Source organism: Dipodomys ordii, unplaced genomic scaffold (assembly GCF_000151885.1).
Source record: "Dipodomys ordii isolate 6190 unplaced genomic scaffold, Dord_2.0 Scaffold38, whole genome shotgun sequence".
Lineage (NCBI taxonomy): Eukaryota > Metazoa > Chordata > Mammalia > Rodentia > Heteromyidae > Dipodomys > Dipodomys ordii.
Window position 1 is genome coordinate 1,777,417 of NW_012267254.1, and position 16,503 is coordinate 1,793,919.

General features: G+C 37.2%; 1 protein-coding gene across 5 annotated transcripts in view; it reads left to right on the forward strand.

Annotated features, from left to right (window-relative positions):
* The window catches only part of Fam122b (family with sequence similarity 122B), a 29,848-nt gene extending 14,627 nt beyond the window's left edge, over positions 1-15,221 (forward strand). For 4 of the 5 annotated variants that reach the window (XM_013018037.1, XM_013018038.1, XM_013018039.1 and 1 more), the window contains exons 8-9: positions 1,480-1,576; positions 12,611-15,221. In XM_013018037.1, coding sequence (XP_012873491.1) covers positions 1,480-1,576; positions 12,611-12,755 — 242 coding nt within the window. In that variant the 3' untranslated portion in view covers positions 12,756-15,221. The remainder of the gene's footprint in view (positions 1-1,479; positions 1,577-12,610) is intronic. The other variant, XM_013018041.1, reaches the window with a different exon arrangement.
* The last annotated feature ends 1,282 nt before the right edge of the window (positions 15,222-16,503 follow it).

Genomic DNA, 16,503 nt, shown 5'->3' on the forward strand with positions numbered 1-16,503 from the left:
GTACCTGGCCCTGAGTTCAAATCCCAGTTCCACCACAAAAAAAATAAGACAGAATAACTCCAGAAGAAATGTAATATGAATTAATTGATAATATGGAAAACAAATGCTCTTGTTTGATGTTTTCCCCATAAGAATTCTATAGTTTTAAGTTCAAAGTTCAAATACTTCCTACTGAAGTATTGATAGGCCCTTGAATTAAATTATCTTTAACATTTCATTTTGATGACCAGATTAAAAGTATACCCTCCAAACCATGTAAGGTGAATTTGAAAAGGGGCTTTATCTGTCAACTTTAGAGTTGTGTTAGATAACAAGATGTTAAGCATTATTCCCATTGGTGCCACATTGTCCTTTTATTTGTTCTGAGAAAATTTATAGGATACAGTCACTTAGTACAATGCCAAATTCATGAATTGAATAAAATATGTGGTTTCAATTGAAGGTGTACCTTCAAACATACTTTTAAATTTTTTATTGTTATTATAAAGTGATGTGCAGAGGGATTATAATTACATAAGTCAGGTAATAAGTATATTTCTTTTTGGATAATTTTTCCCTCCCCAAACTTATACTCTTATTTTAAATAGTTTAAGGCAACTTTTTATTTATGTACTATTTATCAGATGGCTCTTTGTGTTAATGTGAGACAAAGTTTCTTGGTATCCCAGGTTGGCCCAGAAATTTGATCCTCCTGCCTCAGCCTCTCCAATCAGCTGGGATTGTGGGTATGCCACCAAACCCAGCCAGGCAACATTTTTTTTCAACCCATTTGATGTCACCTTAGGAAATATTTAGATATTAAAATGTGTAAACAATATTTGCTAATCATCTAGTGAGTTTTCATTGTTTAGAAATATTTTACACTGTTGATTGCCTTTGATACGTTTTGCCTGATGTAATCAGTGTTCTCCTCATCTGTTAAAGAATATAAAGCTGGGTGTCGGTGGCTCATGCCTGTAATCCTAGCTACTCAGATCTGAGGATCCAGCTTGTGCAGGAAAGTCTGTAAAGCTCTTATCTCCAGTTAACTGCCAGACAGCCAGAAGTAGAGCTGTGTCTCAAGTGGTAAAACATTAGCCTTGACAAAAAGGCTCAGACATAGGCCCTTAGTTCAAACCCCAAGGACTGGCACAAAAAACGAATTCATGTGCTTCTATATCATGCTATGTGTAATGAATACGTTTTTGCTAAGAATGCTGACTGGAAGCATATTTCTTCTATGTTAAAGCAAGTAGAATTCCAGTTTGTTTGCATGACACAGAATCTATCTATGTGGCTGTCTTTGAATTCTTCCTTCTGCCTCAGCCTCCCAACTGTTGGTGTTACATATCTACCCCACTACATCCAGCAGAAAATAGCTTTTAAATGATGACATAAAGATGTATTCTGTTCCTTGATTAAACAAGGATCATTCCATTTGGGCTCCAATCCTATATTTGTAAAACTGTTTTAGAGTGGTATTATCTCTTTCCAATTTAGGTGAAATGGAGACAGAAAGCCAGCCCAAGAGATTCTTCCAAGGCACCACCAACATACTGTCTCCAGATGGTGAACAACTGTCGGATCTCAGTTCATGGTAAAAAAATGAAAAAAAAAATCAAAATGATATTAGGGTATGATTCATTTATAAAAGTCTCATATTGAAAATAAATATATATTCACCTATCTGTACTTCCATAAGGGATAATGTCCAGGGTGGTATAGACAATTTTTGAATAAGTCATTAATACTTCCTTTGGAAGTGCATGTATTATTTTAGCACTTTTACTTTTGTACTTAGCGCCTATTAGGTCAGCTCCTCTCAATAGATGACATGATATGGTACAGTGTCATCAACTGACTGGTGTATGAGAGAATTTCTGTTTCTCTCTCTTTTTTTTTTTGTCAGTCATGGGGCTTGAACTCTGGGCCTGAGTGCTGTCCCTCAGCTCTTCAGCTCAAGGCTAGCGCTCTACTACTAGAGCCACAGCGCCACTTCCAGCTTTTTCTGCTTATGTGGTGCTGAGGAATCGAACCCAGGGCCTCATGCATGCAAAGCAAGCACCCTACCAGTGAGCCACCTTCCCAGCCCGCGAGAATTTCTGAGTTTCTGTGGGTAATGTACATTGATTGCTGCTCAGCTTGCATTTCTTATTCCATCACTTTGATGTATCAAAGAATAGCAACATTTTCTCTAATTGTGTGCATTAGACTTTTTTCACTGTGACAAGATACCCAACATAAACAAGTTAAAGGAGGAAGGATTTGTTTTGACTCATGGCTTCAGAGGGTTTAGTCCATAGTTCTTGGCTCCATTGATTCTGAGGCCATTGTAAAGCAGAATATCCTGGTAGTAGGAGCTTATGATAGATAGCTGAGGAGATGATGGGATTGTGTTAAATATTATCTTCAGAGGCACATCCCCTTGGACCTACTTCTTCCACCTAGGCTTCTACCACTTCTCAGAATAGACTTCTCAGAGGACCATGAGCCTGTGGGGGACATTTTATATTTAAAAAATAATGTTTTGTTCCTGGCCCCCAAAATCTCATGGCCATCTCATAAAGTGCTTTTAATCCATACCCAAACCTTAAAAGTTCCAACATTATTCAGTGGTTGAGCATACATGAGCCCTTGGGTTTGATCTTCAGCAAAAAAGGAAACAAAAAACAAACAGTCTTGCAAATGAATTTTGTCTTTTGTACTTTTAAAGTTGTAATGGGTGGGATCTGGCTTATTTCTGAAATTCTCTCAACGCATAATTCCTACTATGCTAATGAAATATCTTTGACTTCTTTTTAATGGTGTTGCTCTCTTCCACAACCTTACCTTCCTTTAATGCCAACTTTACACAGGATTTTCTGATCAAACTGCAACTTTTTCTTCTGCTTTTTGCTCCCAATTTTCTCTGTAAACTTGGCTCAAAACAGCTCTTAATAACTGCTGCAACTGAATGCCAGACTGTCTTGAAACTTCCTTCACCAGACTCATTTGTTTATTGCCTTTAAACTCAGTCTTCCACAAAGTCTCAGGACATGGACAAACGTTTCTTTGCCAAAACATACATAAATGGTTTCTAGTCTGATTTCCAATAGAGTCTTGTTTCTATATGAGACCTTATGAATATAGTCTTTATTGTCCACAGTTCTATTGGCATTATAATCTTCTGAGCTCTGACCTGAATCAACTATTAAAACTCTGCTTATAGTATTCTAGAATGTTTTTTAGCTCATATATCCAAATTTCCAAATTCCTCTCACAGGCCAGTTCCAAATACTTAAAATCCATATGATCAGTTAGTTACAACAGCAATGAAATTTCTCTGGTACCAATTTTTTGTATCAATTGGAATTTTTCATTACTGTGACCCAATAATAGAAATAAACAATTTAAGAGGGGAAAATATTTGTTTTGTTTAAAGTTTCAAAGATTTCAGTCTATCCTGACAGCGAACGTATAGCAGAGCAGAGCAGAGCAGCTAGTATCATGGTAGTGAGGAAGTACAGCAAGGGAACAGGGAGTAGGTTTGACCTTCAAGGGCATGTCTCTCTGACCTACTTCCTCAGGGGAAGCCCCATCTTACCACCTTTTCAAATAGTGCCACTAGCTGGGAAATACGTGTTTAGCATATAAACCTTTAGGGCATATTTCTATTCTATAAATGGCATGATGATACAATTTTTTTCAGAATCTTGAGGTGTCCCATCACAATGTTAACGTCTCATTTCTTTGGCTTTTTTATTACACACACACACTCTCTCTCTCTCTCTCTCTATATATATATATATATATATGTATATTACTGTAAAGATACTGTAAGAAGGGTTACAATTACATGAGTAAGGCAATGAGTACATTTCATATCGAACATTGTTACACCCTCCTTAATTTTCCCCTACCATCCTCCTCCTTTGTTTTTCCCCCTACCATTCCTTCCCTCCCCACCTCTTTAACTCCTTCCCCCCTGAAGATGTATGACCATATAAGATGATGCTAAGCGAAATGAACCCCAAGATAGGGACACAGAGGTTTTACCTTTCTTTCTGTTGTTTTTCAATGTACTTATAATGTACTATGTCATTTTTTTGTTTCTTTTCTATGTTCTTCCCCCATGGTATAACCCCTGTTTTCACTGTATTTGATTCTGGTGCCCTGCATTTTGTATATACATTTTTCTTTTTTTCATAATATATTTTTTATTGTAAAGATACTGTATAGAGGGGTTACAGTTACATGAGCAAGGTAATGAGTCCATTTCCTATTGAACATTGTTACACCTTCCTTAATTTTCCCCTACCATCCCTTTTCTCCCCACCTCCCCAACTCTTCCTCCCCTCTCTTACCCCCTCCCCCCGCAAAGTTGTAAAGTTTTTTTTCAACATACTGTCTTATACATCTCATTGTTACAATGGGTCATTCTGTATCCTTATTTCATCATTTTGTTATTTCCCTTCCCCTCCCCAAATTAGAAAATGTATATACAAGATTCAGGGCACCAGAATCAAATACAATGAGAACAGGGGTTGTACCATGGGGGAAGAACATACAAAGAAACAAAAAGAAATCACATAGTACATTATAAGTACATTAAAAAGAACAGCAACAAAGATAAAACCTCTTGTGTCCCTGTCTTGGGGTTCATTTCGCTTAGCATCAGGTTATATGGTCATATGTACATAGCTTTTGACCTCTTCTGCTTGTCCTAGACATATACTAGTTATTGCAGATAAGAGAAACCATGGGACCTATAGGAGTTAACTTAAAAGAAGTGAAGGACCTCTATGATGAAAACTTTAAAATCCTGAAAAAGGAAATTAAAGCAGAACTAAGGAAGTGGAAAAACCTCCCATGCTCCTGGATTGGGAGGATTAACATCATGAAAATGGCAATACTTTCAAAGGCTATCTACAAATTCAGTGTGATACCTGTCAATATCCCAGCCTCATTCTTCAAGGAAATAGAAGCAATCCAAAAATTTACATGGAATAATAAAAGACCCTGAATAGCAAAAAATTCTTAGCAGAAAGAACAGTGCTGGAGGAATATCAATACATTTTTCTAATTTGGGGAGGGGAAGGGAAATGACAAAATGTGTTTTTTGTTGTTGTTGTTGTGTTTTTTTTTTAGATAGAGTCTGCCTCAAATTCATTATGTAGGCCCAGCTACCCTCAAGCTCATGAACCTTTTGTCTTTGCCTCCTGAGTGTTGATGCCACATCTGTGTATGCTCTACCATTCCTGGCTTAAAGTTACTTTTTTTTGGGGGGGGGCGGTGCAGGTCCTAGGGCTTTAACTCAGGGCCTGTGTACTTTCCATGAGCTTTTTCATTCAAGGCTAGCTTGAACCATAGCTCTACTTCCAGCTTTTTTGGTGCTTAATTGGATAAATAAAGTCTCACGGACTTCCTTCCTGGGCTGGCTTTGAAGTTCAGATCTTAGCCTCTTTAGTAGCTGGGATAACAGGCATGAGCCACTGGCACTCAGCTAAGTTTATATATTTTTAAATTTTTTATTATGTTTAAGTAGTTGTACGAAGAAGTTCCCATTCTACAAAACAGTATATGAATACAAAGTGTCTGATAACATTGTCACCCATCCCTCCTAACCCACCCCTTCTTAAGTTTGTATTTTTTTGGAGGGGGAGTCTGGTCGTGGAGCCTGAACTCTGGGCCTGGGCGTTGTCCCTCAGCTCTTCAGCTCAAGGCTAGCACTCTACCACTTGAGCCACAGCACCACTTCTGGCTTTTTTTCTGCTTATGTGTTGCTGAGGAATCGAACCCAGGGCCTCATGCATGCTAGGCAAGCAATGTAACACTGAGCCACCTTCCCAGCCCAAAGTTTGTATTTTTATATGCAACAGTTCCTGATTCTTTTTTTTTTTTTTCGGTCAGTCATAGAGCTTGAACTCTGGGCCTGGGCGCTATCACTCAGCTCTTCAGCTCAAGGCGAATGCTCTACAACTTGAGCCACTTCTGGTTTTCCAGTGGTTTATTGGAGATAAGAGTCTCATGGACTTTCCTGCCCGGGCTGGCTTTGAACCATGATCCTCAGATTTCAGCCTCCTGAGTAGCTAGGATTACTGGTGCTAGCCACCAGTGCCTGGCAAGTTCCTGATTATTATGGTCTAATCACACAATTGGTAGTCTTACTCATCCTAGTTTAGAGCTCTGACTTAAGGGCCTTCAGTATTTTCTGAGAAAGTTAACTAGTTTTTTTTCTTTTGTGTGTGTGTGTGTGTGTTTTAACGCAAGGTTGAGCAATTAGATACTGATGTACATATAGTAGAAAGGGGAAAGGACAGTAGCACTAACTCGGAAGACTTGGGAAATCTTTCAGTCTGTTCCAGTCAGCTTGCTTTGTACCCATGTACTAGAAACATATAATATTTTTCAGAACATTTTTGTTACCTAAGTTTTAGCACTCCCATAAATGGAAGAAGTATATGAACCACTTTATAAGATATATAGATTGACGATTCCTTCTGCTCAAATCACTTGATGGTGATTTTGTGTAAGATAGCCTGTACAATCTAGTTGATCAACAAGTCACAGGCTTATTCATGTTTATTACACTCATTGACCAGTACTGCTGGAATGTTGGAGCAGATGCCTTGTTGATTGCTCCAGCTATTTTTCAGTCCCAAACTCTGTTTTTGCCCTCATCTCTGTGGGTCCTTAGTAACTGCTAATTTTGGTATATAGCGCTTTTCCAGGTATGTAGACGATATCAAAGAGCAACGCCTGAAGCTTGTCAAGAGGACTAGTGGGTGAAACTCTATACTTGGTGTGATCTACGTATCAGTTTTATGGCAAAGTGTGTTTGATTATAGGCACATGATTCTAAATAGGTTTGCTTACCCGGTTACTGACCAAGTGACCAAGTTAAGTAAATGTCAACAGCATTTTGCCAAGCTGAGGGTGAGGGGCTGGTGGTATCATTCTGTGGTTGAGTATACATTTGGTACATATAAGGCCCTGGATTACATTCCCAGGACCACAAAAATAATACACACCAAGATTTATTCTAACATTGTCTGGGGCTTCAACTCAGGGCCTGGGTGCTGCCCCTGAGCTTTTTTGATCAAGGGTAATGCTTTACCACTAGAGCCACAGCTCCAATTTTTGATTTTTTTTTGCTGCTGAATTGGAGATGAGAGTCTCATACGTTCCTGACTGGGGTGGCTTTGAACTGTGATACTCATATCTCACTCTACTGAGTAGCCAGAATTACAAATGTGAGCCACTGGTGCCCCGCATGAGCCACTGGCACCTGACAGAAACTTTGACTTTTTAAACATGAAAAGCTATTGCCTCACATAGAAGGCATTTGCCTTATTCATGGCCCAAGTCTCCTGTGATAGAGAAATTTATTTCTCAAATTCACAAAATTTGTGTTCAAAAGAGTACTTACCAGATGCTATGGTACATACCCGTAGTGTGCATGGGAGACTGAGGCAGAAGGATTCCCAGAACCCACTTTCAGGTTCAGCCTTGGCAACATAGCAAGACCCATCTCAAAAATGAAAATAAAAAGATAGTGAAATAAACTTTTTTTTTTGGTTGGTCTTGGGCGCTGTCACTGTGCTCTTCAGCTCAAGATGAGCACTCTATGACTTGAGCCACAGCACCACTTCCAGTTTTCTAGTGGTTTATTGGAGATAAGAGTCTCATGGAGGGTGTGGGGGGGAGGCTGGGAAGGGATGTGAAGGGTAAACAAAGGAGGAGGCCACAATGCTTGATAAGAAATGTACTCATTATCTTGCCCATGTAATTGTAACCCCTCTGTACAGTATGTTCACAATAAAAAAAATAAAAATTAAAAAAAAAGAGTCTCATGGACTTTACTGCCTGGGATGGCTTTGAACTGCGATCTTCAGATCTCAGCCTCCTGAGTAGCTAGGATTACAGGCATGAGCCACCGGCGCCCGGCTAGTGAAGTAAACTTTTAAATAATGTTTTTAGTTGGTTTGTAGGATCAGTTCTTCTGAGGTTATTAAAGCTTAAAATTATACAAAGACTTTTTGGGTACCTTTTATACTAGGATGGTGATATGTCTATAGTGAAGAGATTTGAAGTACAAGTTAGTCTTTTAGTGCAGAAATTTTTCTTCTCAAGTGCAGTTTCATTTATCAAAATCAAAATGGGACAGAGATAGGAACTGGCTGTGTTTGGCTTCTATTGCTAAGATGGCAATGTACTTGTTAACAAAAGTAAGGAAACCATTTTTATGCTACCTTTTAGAGAGCAGATAAAGGATCCAGTCATTAGTAGTAGTTATTTCATCATTCTAATCTTTATATTTATTCCCTGCCCCACATCACAAAGAAAAGGATAGGTTTTACAACCGTTAACGTTTATGTACTAGATAATAATCTTGAAAATCTGACATCTCTGAAGAAAAAACTAAACTTGAAATATGAATATGGATCCACTTGGAGTTTGCCAGTGGTCATAATTCTTATTTTCATTTTCTTTTACTAAATTAAAAATCTGAGATGATTGCCAATTAGATCTGAGGAAGAACTATAATACCGGAAATATGTCTTTGCATTTTGTCCTTGTAAACTTCAAAAGTTTGAGCATAACTCAGAAGTGCACCTTGTGTGGTACTTTGATTCTTTTTCCATATCAAGGAACTCTTACTCTGTTCCTCATTCTACTGGGAATAGAATTGTATATATCTGCATTATAATACATCAAATAAAAGGTTAAGTGATAAGTTTGTTCTACATAAAAGGAAATTTTCTCCCATGAGTTTTCTTGTCTCTTGTGGTCAGAGCTTTGGGGTTCAATACCAAATATTGCAAAATAAATCAACATTAGAGGTTATTTGAGAAGATAATGCTTAGGCAAGGTAGTAGAAATGGAGAGCCTCATGTATCAGTTCAGCCCTTAATGAGGGGTGTGGAGATGCCCCACAGATGTACCTGATACTAAAATCTGCCCTGGATTTAATAGGACTGTGGCTAGTTTATAGTGCATTTGCCTGCCTGGTCTTAATCTGATACAACCCAGCTTATTCAGTGAACAAGGTAAAACATGGCTCAGCCAGATGCGGTTGTAGCATGAGTCATACTGGATGTCTGAGTTTTGTTGTTGCTTTATCCTTAGAATGTTTAAATGCTAGCTTATACTTTCACCTTTGATTTTCCTAAACTGAGGATACTGTTTTCAGTCATAGCACTTTTATTTATTATTTATTTTTTTTTTTTGGTTGGTCATGGGGCCTGAACTCTGGGCCTGGGCGCTGTCCCTCAGCTCTTCAGCTCAAGGCTAGCGCTCTACCACTTGAGCCACAGCGCCACTTCCGGCTTTTTTCTTTTTGCTTATGTGTGCTGAGGAATCGAACCCAGGGCCTCATGCATGCAAGACAAGTGCTCTACCACTGAGCCACCTTCCCAGCCCAGTCATAGTACTTTTAATTGTGAGGTTTCATTAGTGCTTCCTTGGCTTGAATGAAGTAGTTCACTTTTGATTCAGGTACTCATGTCTGGTGTGAATTGTCTAGGTCTTGGTATGGCTCATTAGCACCTCTATCAGAGCTTAAGCAAAAAAAAAAAAAGTCAAATTGGACCAGAGTTTGTTGTTTTGAGATGTTTTAGTAGTGATCACTGTGAAAACTATGGTAATCTCTTTGTGGATTAAAAATATGCATAAATTTTAGTTGTGTGCTGGTGACTCATGCCTGTAATCCTAGCTACTCAGGAGGCTGAGATCTGAGGATCATGGTTTAAAACCAGCCTCGTGAAGGAAAGTCCATAAGACTTTTATCTCTAATTAACTACCAAAAAGCAAAAAGCCAAAAAATGGAGCTGTGGCTGAACTGGTAGGGTGCTAGTCTTGGGTACAAAAGCTCAGAGACACAGTCTAGGCCCTGAGTTATAGCCCCAGGACCAACATGCAGACACACACACACACACACACACACACACACACGAACATAAGTCTTGCTTTATAGGGTTGTAATAATGGGGTGATTTGTGACATGTAGTCTGCTTTATTACCATGTGTTAACCTGCCAGATTAATTACAAGAGAAACTAGATTTCAGTTTATACAAATGTCTACTTAAAGTTTTCCTAAGTTCTGAATTTTAATTGGATACTAAATGTAAGTATGCTCTATTTCTGTTAGAACAAAAATAATATACATTTATATGTAATAACAGACATTCTGAAATAATATTTTCAAGTTCATTTTTTCTAATTGGTAGCATTCCTGTCTGTTTTTCTTCCTCTTCAAGCAATCAACAGTCTTAGGAGAAAAAAATTACACCACATATCGTATTTTAGAGTGAATATAGGATTCACCCAAGCAAGCAGATCTTATTACAAATGGAATTTTTCAACCCAGGGGGTCACCAGAAGTCTGGTGGTTGGAAAAAGGAATTCTTTAATTCAGATTATCTACACGATAGCCAAATTTTAATCTAAGCCTGTTTTTTTTTCCTTGCCAAGTAACATAGAGAATGTCTTGCTGCTGCCCAACCAGTATGTGCTTTAGGAAAGTAAATTCATTTTAATATTAGTTTAGGCAAAAGGTGCAGGAGGAAAAAGCACCTATGTTCCAAAGGTAAATAGAAAGGTTTTTTGATTTTCTAGTGTCTTGGATTATCTATGCAACTTTCAGTAGTTCGAATAATTCATATTTTAGACCTATTTAGCCATTTGGTTGAACAAATATCAGAGCCAGATAAATTTTCCAAACTTCTTACTTAACAGTGGTATTATTAATGATACATTTGACAGCAGTGAGCATAGTGAAGAAGGAGTGTGGAATATAACTTTTCCAAAGCCTATTTATAGTCTGTCTCCACCTAAACAATGCACAGTCAATAGAAAGAAATGACATTTGGGGGCTGGGGGTGTACTTCAGTGATAAAGTTCTTACCTAGCATGTGTGAGACCCTGAGTTCTATCCCTTGAACTGCAGGAAAAGAAAGAAATGCTATTTTTTAAAAGAAAAGAGCAGAGAAGCAGAAGGGGGGAAAGTTGTATTTCATGAGGATAGTGTAGCTACTGTGCAGAGATTTCTATATGTATCACAGGTTATTTAACATTGGAAATACATTAACTTGGAAACTAACATAAGATTCAACATTTAGATTTAGAGCATATTAGATCAGGATGGGTTTCTGCAAAGGAGCTCGTGACCAAAATTAGGCTGATTCCTAAGTTCTTCTCCAATTTATGCTTTTTTTTTTCCATTTCCAAAAATGAAAAATTTGCCTGTGTAAATTCTTAAACTGCTTGACTACTTCTCCAGCTTTGTCTCTCACTGTGTTTTTCCTCCCTGTACTACACATTTGCCTGCTTTTGATTCCTAGAACTACCCTTGCTTCCTCACAAACCTAGTGAATGTCTACTCATTCTGATCACAGCATAAATCTCATTTCTCAGGAACCTGTCTTTTGGTTACCCACATGTTAGACTCTCATAGCCTCTTATTTTTCTTTATGACTTGGATCACAAATTGTAATTATCTATTTATTAGCATTATTATTCCAATGTTTTGTCTCCTCCACTGTCCTGTAAATTCAATCAGGACAGGGACCATGTCTGTCCTTCACACTGTTGTCCTTCAAGTCTCAGCAGACTTCCTGCACTTGGCAGGCATTTAGTAAATATTAGAATAAGTGAATGAGTAAATTCAGGCCAACTGTAGAACATAGATCTTGTATGTTAGATCACTGGGAATCAAAACCAGAAAGGCAACTTGATGCCAATTTGCAAAGGCCTTGAGTTTTGCACCTTAAGTGTGAAACCAGATTTATGAGGCAGGCCAGCTTGATTGTTGGGAGCACTGAGTGTCTGAGCTCAATGGACAAGGTATTCCTGGGCTTGGTTATAGAGGCACTTTATGCCCAGGTAAGTTTTAGTGGAAAGATGGGAACAGAAGTCAGTTGTTGAGATTAAAGAGGCCATTGATGTGAGGGTATTGGGACTGTGGGTAAAAAGCATTCATTTTAGAAACTTAATGAGTGCGTAAATGGAAGGGGTCTAAGAAAAGAAGTCTTTTAAAGATAGTAGAGAGATCTTTGGGATTTGAAAGCAGTGAGAAAGTTAATGGTGTAAGGAATTCATAAAATGAGAAGAATGTAAAATGTATGTAAATAGAGGAGCAGCTCTGAATTGAAGGCTTCTTGGAAGTGAGCAAGTAGTCAACTGTTGGGCAGTTGAAGGACTTTGTTCTGGAGAAGAGGAATTATGACACAGTATGCTTGATGGCATGTTTCAGCTAGCCAGAGAATGGGTACCTCAGTAATTAACCATTCTTCTTACTCCAAGCCTGATGGGAAAATAAGATGATAAATAAGATAGAAATCTCTTGAGCATAAAGTTAGCATAAGGCAATATTAAGAGAAATGCTTACTGTTTGTTGGACAGTCTGGTGTCTCCCGGGGGACACAAATAATGCAGGACTTTGAGAGTCTTACTTCGGGTTTCTGAGACTATTCTTTCCCAGGTATTTCAATATAGTACATTATGTAGTTCATTGCTATTGCTTTTATGCTTTTTTAAATTATTATTTACAAATGCTCTACCAATGTGTGAGTCCTTGAAACCATATCATTGCATGTTATGTTTACCCTTAATGGATGCATTTGCTTATAATTCTTTTTACTTTGTCTTCAGTTCAGATATTTTGGATGGCAGTAGTAGCAGCAGTGGCTTATCCTCAGACTCACTGGCTTCAGTCAGCGCTCCCGCAGAGTCTTCAGTAGCATGCTCCAATCCATGCTCTTCGCCCATCTTGATGGATGATCTCTCACCCAAGTGACCTAACGATTTCTGATTCAGTGTTTTAGCTGCTGTTTCCCACTTAACACAGTGAGGAACACAGAGAACTTTGATCCATAATGAGGATTGAAGTTTGACAGATGTCAGCCATTGCGATGCTCTTAATTATTATTTTTTTGGCATCTCTTTCATGGAAAGTTTAATTTTACAAGTGTAGTGACTTTACTAATGTCTACTTTTTGCTGATCTCATTTTGTATTTGATGACTAAATGTCAGTATTCACTTTTGATGTGCTTAGAGGATTTTTTTACTTTGTGCCTCAAAGAGCACCTATTTTTTCGTCTAAATATTCAAGGGAGGCACAAATGTGTATTATCTATAACGACAATAATAATAGCTCTTTCTCCAGCAGTGATATGAAAGAGTTGATCAGAAATTATCTTGCTTGAGAGATTTTTTTTGTTCTTTGTTGACTACATACTTTCTAGTCTCTTTTATTTCATGGTAATACACAAACTGCTTTTGATTATATCAAATTTTAGTTTTTTCTGCATCAGCTTAAAGTACATTATTTCGTTTCCCTTTCCTGTTTGGGCTGCTTACTTGCCATTTCTCACAGAGGGAAAGAAACATAACCGTTTCCATTACTATCATTATTGCTTCTTTGCTTGAAGATTGGCTTTAGTGTTGAGAATGTAAATGGACTTACAAGATGCCTGCATTAGTCTTTGCAAAGTTCTTAGAACTTTGCTTCTACAGTTGCAATTTCTCTCCCCGAATCTATTGCTGTAAGGAATATATAAAATATTGTTGGTATTTCTAGGTGGTGTTATCAAGGAGAAGAAATTCCTGCCTTGACCAGATGTGTGGAGCATCTACAAATGAACGAATAATGTTATTTACACCCCAAACCACTGTGTACAAAAGTGAGCATCCATGGAGCTGTCAGTGTCTCTGGTGGTGTTATGGTGGTTTAGGTGCCTGTGGTCCATTATTGTGCTCTAAGGGATGTCTGTTATAAGGTAGTGTGGAAAAGGAGGCTTTATGTATATGATTGCCACATACTATTTTGCTTGCTACTTTTTTTCTGATTCCTTTTTGTCATTGGGTTTGTTTTGTCATGTGGTAATTTGTGTTTTGATTATTGTGTTGCTGCCAGAGGCAGCTCTTATTCTTCTGCCTTATAGAGAGTAGCTTAATATCTGCAAGGAAGCTTGTAGGAGCCAAAAAAGATAATATTATGCATCCTGTTTTTAAGACGCTGTGTGAGCTGTAGTGTATATGCTAAAAGTATGAGGTACCACGTGTTCTTTCATTTTCCCAGAGAAAACTCCTGACTAAGGTATTTAAGAAATCTGCGAGTGATCTGTTGTTATGCTATTTATTATTTATTACACTGTCTAAAGCATCTGTTGCAATAGATTTACTGTTCAGACAGGATGGATTACATTTAATATGCACCCATACCCACTAGGATCATAATATTCCATTTTTAAGTGAATGTAAGAAAAGGAAAACCACTGCATTTGTGTTTTTTGAAGGAAAGATCCTTAGATTTAAAGGAAGAGGATGCGCTTTGAAGGCATGCACAGACTAGTGATTGTGTACAGCTTGAATGGAAACTTCTCTTTCAATCATTAGAGAGTAGCACTTAACTTTCAGTAGTTCTATTGCAGTCAGTTGTGTTATTCATATTGTAATCATCACCCTAACAGCCATTACGTCTTATGTTGTTTTCCCGGTACAAAGTTCATAATCCTTCACATCTAACATATATGTATCTATTACGAAACTTGTCCTCTCATGTGCCATTTTAAACACAAACTTCTTTGGCAGTATCCAGTATATCTATTCTATTTCTAAAAAAAAAAAAACAACTATTTTCAGATGTTTTTGCCTCTGTGACAATAATAGAGCGTTTTTGTCTTTCAAGAGATTTGTCCACCTTCACTCTACTGTCTTTTTTGCCTTAAAGGGATACTTTTGAGTTCTAATTTAGGACTGCTAAGAAATAACCTCTGAAACGTGATGACTTTTAAATTTGTTTTCGAAATTCACTGTTAGGGAAAACTAGGGCAGGAAATTGAAATTGTTCCAGTGGTATGAGAACTTAGAAGCAGCATGATTCACTTTATTGTTTCCCAAGGGTCATTTTTTAGTTTGTATTGTTTAAATGGTGTAGAAAGTGAAGTTTGTGCAGGGATTGCTTTGAAATAAGTCCACATAGATATACTAACCCACATATAAGCTTTGTTCACAGTATCCCTTTATTTTTATATAGAGACTAATATTTGAAAAGTGGTTATAAACTTCCCTCTTCCTATTCTAATATTGTGTTACTTCAAACTTCTATTTAAAATAAGTATTAAGAAATGATATGAAGCTCCTATAGGTAATGTTTTTGCTTGAAACTTATATAATCACTGTTTTATGATAACTGCTTTTGGGATAATAGAAAGTTTTGTGAAATAATCAGCCTTATGTGTAACTACTGTAGAGTGAAAATTTAATAAAATATATATGCATACATAAAAATTAGTGTTTTTGAAAGTCTCTATTGTTCTTATTGATGATTGTTTTCTGCCTCCATTCTTTGTCTAATGCAAAAAGTTTTGAGTAAAAAGGTATCAAGCACACAAAAGAACTCATTGTTATTGCCTGTCCACATAATCTGTCCAATTTTTTTAGAGTCTGTTGTACAATTTCACAATCTTCCTGGACTTGGAATACATAGGTTCACCAATCAGTTCTTCCTAGGCTTTCCTGTACTAATTATTGCAGCCTTCTCCTTCCTGTGTTTTTCTTCCTTTAGATTTATTTATTTTATTTATTTTTATCTATTTTATATATTTAATTTATTTTATTTAAACAAACCAGCTTCATATTCCCTTTGATGCAGTGCTAAAATATTTCCAGACAAAAACTTATTAAGTAAATTATACACTTGTACTTGAAAATTGGTACAAGTATGGAAGTTTGATTTTTGCCAGGGTCATTGCATATTTCTTACCACTTAAGCCATACACTCAACCCTCAAATTATTTTATCTTGCCATTTTTACATATTTATGAAGCCTCTATAACTTATTTTTAGAACAAGATGGGGACGAATAAGTAGAAAAAAGGCTCAATTTACAAACACTCCATTTTATTTTCTGTTTTTCAAAAAAAGACTACTTTTCTTTAAAATAGTTTTTTTTTCTGAAATAATTTCATCCTTGCAAATAGTTGCAAGCATAGCCCAAAGAACTCCTATGTGTTCTGCACTTAGGGTCCCTAATTGTTACTATTTAAGTATACTTGTTTTATTCTTCTTTCTCTGTGTGCCTGTGTGTGTGTGTGTGTGTGTGTGTGTGTGTGTGTGCCATCTGAGAATAAGTTCTGAACCATCTTAGAATAACTTGCGCATGTTATACTCCATTCCCTGAAATGTTTTAGTCTAATTACCTAAAGACAATGACATTCTATAGAACCACATTACAACTATCAAAATTAGGAAACTCATATTGATACAAAACTGCCATTTCATCTGCCTTTCCAATTTTGCCTGAGATCCAATCATTCTTTAGCAAAAGAAAGTAAAACATGCTTTCTCAACCAACATTTCTTCCAGATGCCTATTTTACACTTAGTTATTATGTGTATTTAATCTTCCATCTGAAAATCCCTTGTTTTCTTTCCTTGCCTTTTGTGATTTTCACATTGTTAAAAAAAGTATCAGCCGGGGCTGGGAAGGTGGCTCAGTGGTAGAGCGTTTGCCTTGCATGCTCAAGGCCCTGGGTTCGATT